The 6,882-nt window shown below is 48.6% G+C and overlaps 1 protein-coding gene across 1 annotated transcript in view; it reads right to left on the reverse strand.

Annotated features, from left to right (window-relative positions):
- GRK3 (G protein-coupled receptor kinase 3) overlaps window positions 1–2,775 on the reverse strand; it is a 52,974-nt gene extending 50,199 nt beyond the window's left edge. Inside the window, exon 1 of the mRNA XM_035340162.1 lies at window positions 2,699–2,775. Coding sequence (XP_035196053.1) covers window positions 2,699–2,762 — 64 coding nt within the window. The 5' untranslated portion in view covers window positions 2,763–2,775. The remainder of the gene's footprint in view (window positions 1–2,698) is intronic.
- Window positions 2,776–6,882: the final 4,107 nt, after the last annotated feature.

Genomic DNA, 6,882 nt, shown 5'->3' on the forward strand with positions numbered 1-6,882 from the left:
CTGGTAAGCCCAGCACAAGCAGGGTTATTACCAGCAAAGCATCCACCAGGAACGACTCCCTGCTCGGGATCAGGCAGACTCGCACCAGACAGCTGATCAAAGCCCTGCATTTTTTTTTTTTTACATTTGAAAGGCCACTGAAAAACCAGAACAAACACGGAACTGGAGCCGTAAGAACGAACTGTGGGCTGGAAAAAAAACACTGCAGTCTTCAGCCACATCGCTCGCCAAAGAAAAAACGAGGTAGCTTGATGAAGTTTTGTATTTAGGATATGAAGAATGCTGCAGTGGAAGGCCGTGGGGCAGCAGGACTGCCGCTCGTGGGGCGATCTCAGCCCCGTCCTGCCCCTGTGCGTCCGGCAGGAGCCGAGCCCCCTGCACATCCCCGCCATGGAGAGACGGCAGCAAGAGGGAAGAGGTGATTAGACTTTTAATTACCACAGCGTATTGATTCTCACAGCATTTTGCATAATGCTTGCCTAAAATTGAAGGTACTTTACCACAAGCAATTATGCTAATGTCTGGAAACAGAACCAACTTAATGGCAAAGAACAAGCTAGAAAACGCAATAAAATTTAAATGAACAACCACAGTAAGGAAATACAATATTTTCAAGTGCAATGCAAAGTCTTCTGTTGAAAACAGTTGCATGTTATCTTTTTTCTTCCCTCCTAAATGCCTCCTCCTCAGAAGCCAGCTTCAGAAGTGACCCGGGCTGCAGCCCAGCGACCACAGCAGACCTCCTCATGTCCAGGCAATGGAGCGTGAGGACAGCTGGGACCATAGCAAGGAGAACAGCTCTCTGCACATCTATGAGCTAGGCGCCCCAGCATCTGGGAAAAAACAAATCCAGTAATGAAACCCTAGGCTCTACAAGTCTAGGTTTGATAGCTACCAAAGTAGGGAAAATAAGAAGATAAAATCTTTCATTTCTTCCAGAGTCACTGTAATTGCTGTAACTTATCAGAATAACTGCAAGTCTTCACTGTTCTTTGGAACCAGCTATTAATGAAAAGTATTCAATTACATAAATACAAACGTGTGCTACATATAAGCCGTTCTATTCAACTTCACTTTTTATTTTCAAAAAGACTTCTGCATTTCATTGCCACCACACAGAAACAGTTCAAGTCAACCTTTATGTGGTTGCTTAAAATTCCACTTATTTTGCAACTGCTTATGCTACAGCAATACACTGGTGATTCAGCACTGACCGCTAAACTGAGGTGCGTGCTGACAGATGTCAGCACAAGCAAGCAGGGTATCTACACACGTACAATATACAACCTGCGGCCAGAACAAAAAGTCAGTTTTTAGGCACAACGATACAGACTACTCTTCAATTACCATAATACCCTGGAAAGCTTCATGAAACTTCCTCAAGTCTTTCCAGCCTGTTTTATGATTTAATCCCCATTTCACAAGACGAGAGCTGGTGTACTATCCCAGAAGTATGGCAACCCACTCCTAAAATTCACCGGACAAAGATTTCACAAGCCCGTCAGGAAATCCCTTCCACTGCTTACTGCCCATCCTATTATTAAAATATTAAATATTAAGAAAATAATATACATTTTTTTAATCACAGGCTAAACCTCTGGAGAACAGACTAACCTCACCATTTCTGCAACAACTTTTCTGGTTTTCATGACTGCTCAGCCTCACTTCTCTCTTTCATAGCCTACGTAACGCCCTATTTCGGTACTTCCTTGTAGGCCGCGCCTCACAGATGCTAAGTAAGGTCTGCTCGCTGCCACTGCTCTGTCCTGGACTCTTTCCAGCAGGTCCATGTACGTTCTGCAGCCCGGTGCCAGGACTGGACAGGGTATTCTGCCAGGGAGGATCACTTTACATGCCTCATGGGCTGCAACCCGGGTTTTATATTTAGTTGTGTGATCTGGCTGAGACGTCACAGCTTACTGTAACAACCCGGGCTGTTAAAGATGCCTGCCCTGTCAGTGGTTTTCCACCCTGCGTTTGTGTCATCACTCCTGCACAGGTGCAGAGCAGTACCTCTAGTTATGGAGATCTTTTGTAATTCTGCCTTGTGCTCAGCGTGGTTACAGTCACTCAGTGTGCAAGCTGAACACGGAGCTTCCTCACCCCGGCATTCGCCCTGTTAACTACAACACTGTGCAGAAGCCGATCTCTGGCGCTCCTGTGCAAGCTCCCTGGATCCATCCTTCTGTTCTCTCACCCCGAACCACTGTAACTGTTCCTCTGGGTCAGCTCTCCCAGCAGCTCTGCCCCCGCACGCAGCAGTTTCACGCAGGCTCCCTTTCCCTGAACACATGTCAGACAGGCAGGACAACACGCGTGGTGTTTTTGTACAGCCGCTCCCTGACCAACAAGGGTTATTACCCTGTAGAAAAAAAATCAAACTGATGTGACACATTATATTGTTGACAAGCCCATGCCAAGTAATATAATTTTCTCCTACATGTTTCCAAGTAATTCAATTATTTTTCCAGTAGTTTTCCAGAACATGAAGTTAAATTGACAAATTGCCTTGCTTCACCTTCTACCCTTTCGCAACATTTCATTCTCCTGAAGGCCTCTGCTTTACCCACTCCTGTCCATATTCCAGTGTTCTTCAGACCACCTACCATACAAATTTTCTGCAGCCATTACAGAGAAGCCGCAGCCAAGTCAACCTTAAAATTGCACAGGAGCAGCATTTTACTGAAACACGACTTACCAATTTTCTGATGAAAGATCTTGTCGAAGGTTAATTCACCCCTTTCTTCAAGGTACTTCTGCATAACACTGCGGATACTGAAAGGGAAAAAAAAATAAAGTTGCTTGAAACTGCTTCTTTCAAGCACCACAGTTATCATACTCTGGGAAAAGGGATCGTTGCAAAGAAATGCCCAGGTAGCAGCCCCATGCCAAAAGCAGTGCCGCTGCCGAGCTACTGCCCTGACCGCCGCACCGCCAGCCCTCCACCAAGCCGCAGCCCCAGCCGCTGCTGGACTCACGGAGTTCAGCGCTGCAAAAGATTTTATGAAAATTCAACCTTTGCCTAGGAATAGCTTTCCAAACATCACCCTACTAGCCTGAAATTAGAAATGGATTCTCAATACTATGATTTTATTACGTGTGTTTTTTTTAAGGTTCTTGAAGTTTGAGGTACGCACACAAAAAAAGCACTTTGTGCCCACTGTAAATGTTAACATCAGCACTTATTGATTGCAGAAGAGACACAGCCTACATCACGCAGCGTGATGTTCCTGGAATTCCCATTCAACAATCTATATTACCTAAGAAGGTTTGAAAATACCGTAAGTGACCATAAACTGGACAAAAAAGCCACCAGAGGCTGCACGTAGTTCCTGTGCCGCGTGCCACCACACCAGCGGGGGCACAGCGGCTAAGGAGCGTTCCCAGGCTTTCCCTGGGTTTGTTTTTATCCTGGTGAGGAACTCGTGGCCGAGCGAGAGGGGAGCACAGGACTGCCCCGGGGCCGGAGCACCAAACGCTGGCTGATTGCCCTCAAAAGCATGAGGTGAGCCTGGGGACGCAGCGGGCAGAAGGCAGGGGCTTGCTGCAGACCCGGGGACCTGCTGGGCACCGCTTCTCCTTCGTTCTCGCACCAAGTTTTGGCTTGCATCACGTAGAATGAATGCTCAAGTCAACCGAATCTGCATCAGGCCGTTAACACTGCCGCTGCCATCCATCATTCAGAAAATGAGCCAACAGGCTCCAGTAGGGCCCCAGCTTGGCTGCAGTGCACTTAACATCTACTTTGCCTAATTTATAATGTCACCATCACTCATTTAAACCACATTAAAGATGATTTTCTTTATTTGTCAAGAAACGTCAATATTCATTTTAATATAATGGCCATAAAAATTTAATATGGGCAACAATACAGGTACATAAATTTTAAGATCAATGTAGCACGGCAGCACTGTGTCTTGATAAAACAACTATACCGTGACAGTACTCAGCCAAAAGTACCCAACAGTTCTTTTTGTTTTCCACTTTAAATTTGGTATTTTGATTTATACTGGGTATTTTTATAAAACTAACCACCAACAGCCTGTACCACGTACTCATGCCCTAAATAAGGTTATCAAAATCACTCACATCTCTACTAAACTAAGACTGAGCACCCACTCCCTGTGAAATGCAGGTTCTGAAACTGACCCAGGGCCAGAAAAAAGCCTCCAGTAAAAGGCAATGAACTCCAAAGCCCTAAACCCCAACCTAGGAAATTATCCTGCTAATAGTCCTCATGCATACCTCGAAGCCCCACACGAAACACAGGCCCACCCTGACCCCCGGACACTGACCTCCACGCCACGGTAACCAAGGTCTGGGAGGGTTAAGCCCCATTCATCGGCTCTGAGATTATGAATTATCCAGCAAAGACCTTCCTAGCCTTCTTATTTGCTCAGAAATAAAAAATAATATAATAATAATAATAATAATAAAATACTAGGACTGCTTTCTGAGTATTTTCACGTCTAGAAAATACCAGCTTCAAGTGAAGCCCCGTTCCCTGCTCAGGAAAAGACAGTACGAGAAAATTTCTAACAGGCAGAACTGTGGTGTTTGGCCTGTCCTTTAAGTACATTTTTGGAGCACGCGTGCCAGCCTAGGACATTTATATGGACGACCAGAAAGCTGCCAGCCCAGCCCGCCCTGCCCCAGCTGCAGCACCAGGCGCCACTCCCGGCACAGCACCGTCGCTCGGCCCCAGCGCCCTGCTCCCAGCTGGTCGCCAGACCGTTGCTAACAGGATGAGCCCTTCCAACAACAAGGACGTCAGGAAAGCTTTCCTCCGCCGCAGCAAGGGCACGGCGAGAAATCACACCGGCATGGCTGAGTCTAGACGGCGTGAGAGAAGCGTCCAGGGAAACACCGCGGAACGAGCGAGCCGCTCCAGCACCTTCCTTTCTCTCCTTTGACATCCCGTGCTTCTGCTCTGATGGATAACATGTCAAAGGAACAAAATGTTTCCTCAACTAAGGAATGGGAACAAATCTGTAAAGCGCTTGCGGGCTCCAGGAGCCCGCGCTGCATTTCAGCTTCTAAACAACAGACGCTCACCCCCTCAGAAGCATCTTTGCTTCTCCATATGAATAAATATGAATAAATTACATGGAATCGATTACGATGATCCAAAACAACGACCTTCTAATTCTCACGCAGAAATTCAAAGTAAAAAATCTTAACGAGTTCAAGAGAAATGAAGCAGAGCCCATACATCCTTCAGAGGGATGGAAAATTTTAAAATAGAGCCGAGCCCATTCCACGGACAGGAAGGAAGGTGAAGGTTCCTTCTCTGCGTTGCGTATTGACCCATTAGTTGCCCTACGGGTAAACAGTCTGGGATTAAAAGCCGCTTTTCACTGAAAAGTAGCCATTTCTAAAAGGCTTTCCAGATCCAAATATGCTTTCAGCGCAAGCAGGGCACTAATGCGACAAGTCGACTTTCTGCAGTTCATCCCAGTTCACCGCACGATCTGCCTTAACAGCAGTACTCAAAATAAGCAGAAACAAAAGCTGGCTAAAAATGAAATCCAGGGAGACTCCGAAAAACAAAAGCATATCCGACTGTACTGGAGAAAATCCTTTGGTCCATGTATTTTGGGTGTTTTTATTCCAGAGAGGAAGAAAACAACTCCCAATAAAAAAAAAATTGGGAATGCTCTGTTTGCTGCCCACACGCCACGAGAAAGCTGGACTAACAGGACAAGTACAAGGGGAAATTGAAAGACGGGCTTGAAGTGCAGTGGGAAATGCCACCCTGGACACCTCAGCGCCAGCACCAGGACCCAGCACCGCAGCTTCTGAGCCGTGTGCCTGGGAACAACCTGCCCCATCCCACGGCTCCCAGCCCGAGGAGCCGCACCTGGGTGTAGTGTGAGATAGAGCACAGCCTGGGGAGGATGTCTGGAGAGGGTTTTTTTTATTATTTTATTGTAATCCATTCTGCATCTTGATTGCTGGCAATGCGAATGGTCCCATGTGTGCTGACGGGCGCTCCGCAGCGGGACTGCGGGCTCGCGGCAGAAAGCTGCGCTCACAGAGGGGCACGCAGACAGCCTGCTCGGGTCTGCACAGCAGCCCAGGGGGCACGGGCTGCCCAGAGGCAGGCGGTACGATGGCCATCTGCAGGATGACCCAGCTGCAAGCTCAGTGAGCAGAACAGGTCGGCCTAACCCAGCTGCTCCCCTGCCTCCCCAGCAAGGCACAAGCCGAGGAACCCGGTGCGGGGAGCCCCAGGCGGCACCCGGGAGCCCTGGCACGGCGGCCAGCATCCCGGTCTGTCACGGCTTGATCAAAGACATCCACCGAAAGGCAATCTCTGCCATTCAAATATCTTCTATAGTTAAAGAGCTCTCACTGCCTACAGGCTCGCAGGATGGCGAGCTGAACGGGCACTGACAAAGCATAGCGCCAGGGCAGCGGCACAGCACAGAACATCCACTGGGAAACACATCTGAAAAACTCAGAAGAGCAAAAAAAAAATTTAAAAATGTGCTTTTTGACATGGAAAAGAACACAAGTATGGCAGGAGGACCATGTGCCCACCGCGCTCCCCCTCCGACAAGCAATGCTGGATGCAGCAGAGCAGCAAGGGGCTGTGCCCCCGAGCCACCCCCTGCCCGTGCCTGCAGCCAGAAGCACCAGCGGTGCTGCAGCAGCAGTTGTGCCCACCTGCAACCTCCCTAACAGACCAGTAACATCCTGCAGCTCCACCTGCACCCAGAGGTACCAAACCCCAGCCCTTGTTGGGCTCGTGGCCTCTGGCATCTGCCCAGCCCCGAGGGCAATGAGCAGAGCCCCGCGGGAGCCGGCAGGGCTAGGCAGCCAGGGGAATGACCGCCACGGGTGTGGGCGTAGGCAGAAACTCGAAGCTACAGAGCAGAG

The sequence above is a fragment of the Oxyura jamaicensis genome, chromosome 15 (assembly GCF_011077185.1).
Source record: "Oxyura jamaicensis isolate SHBP4307 breed ruddy duck chromosome 15, BPBGC_Ojam_1.0, whole genome shotgun sequence".
NCBI classification, from domain to species: domain Eukaryota; kingdom Metazoa; phylum Chordata; class Aves; order Anseriformes; family Anatidae; genus Oxyura; species Oxyura jamaicensis.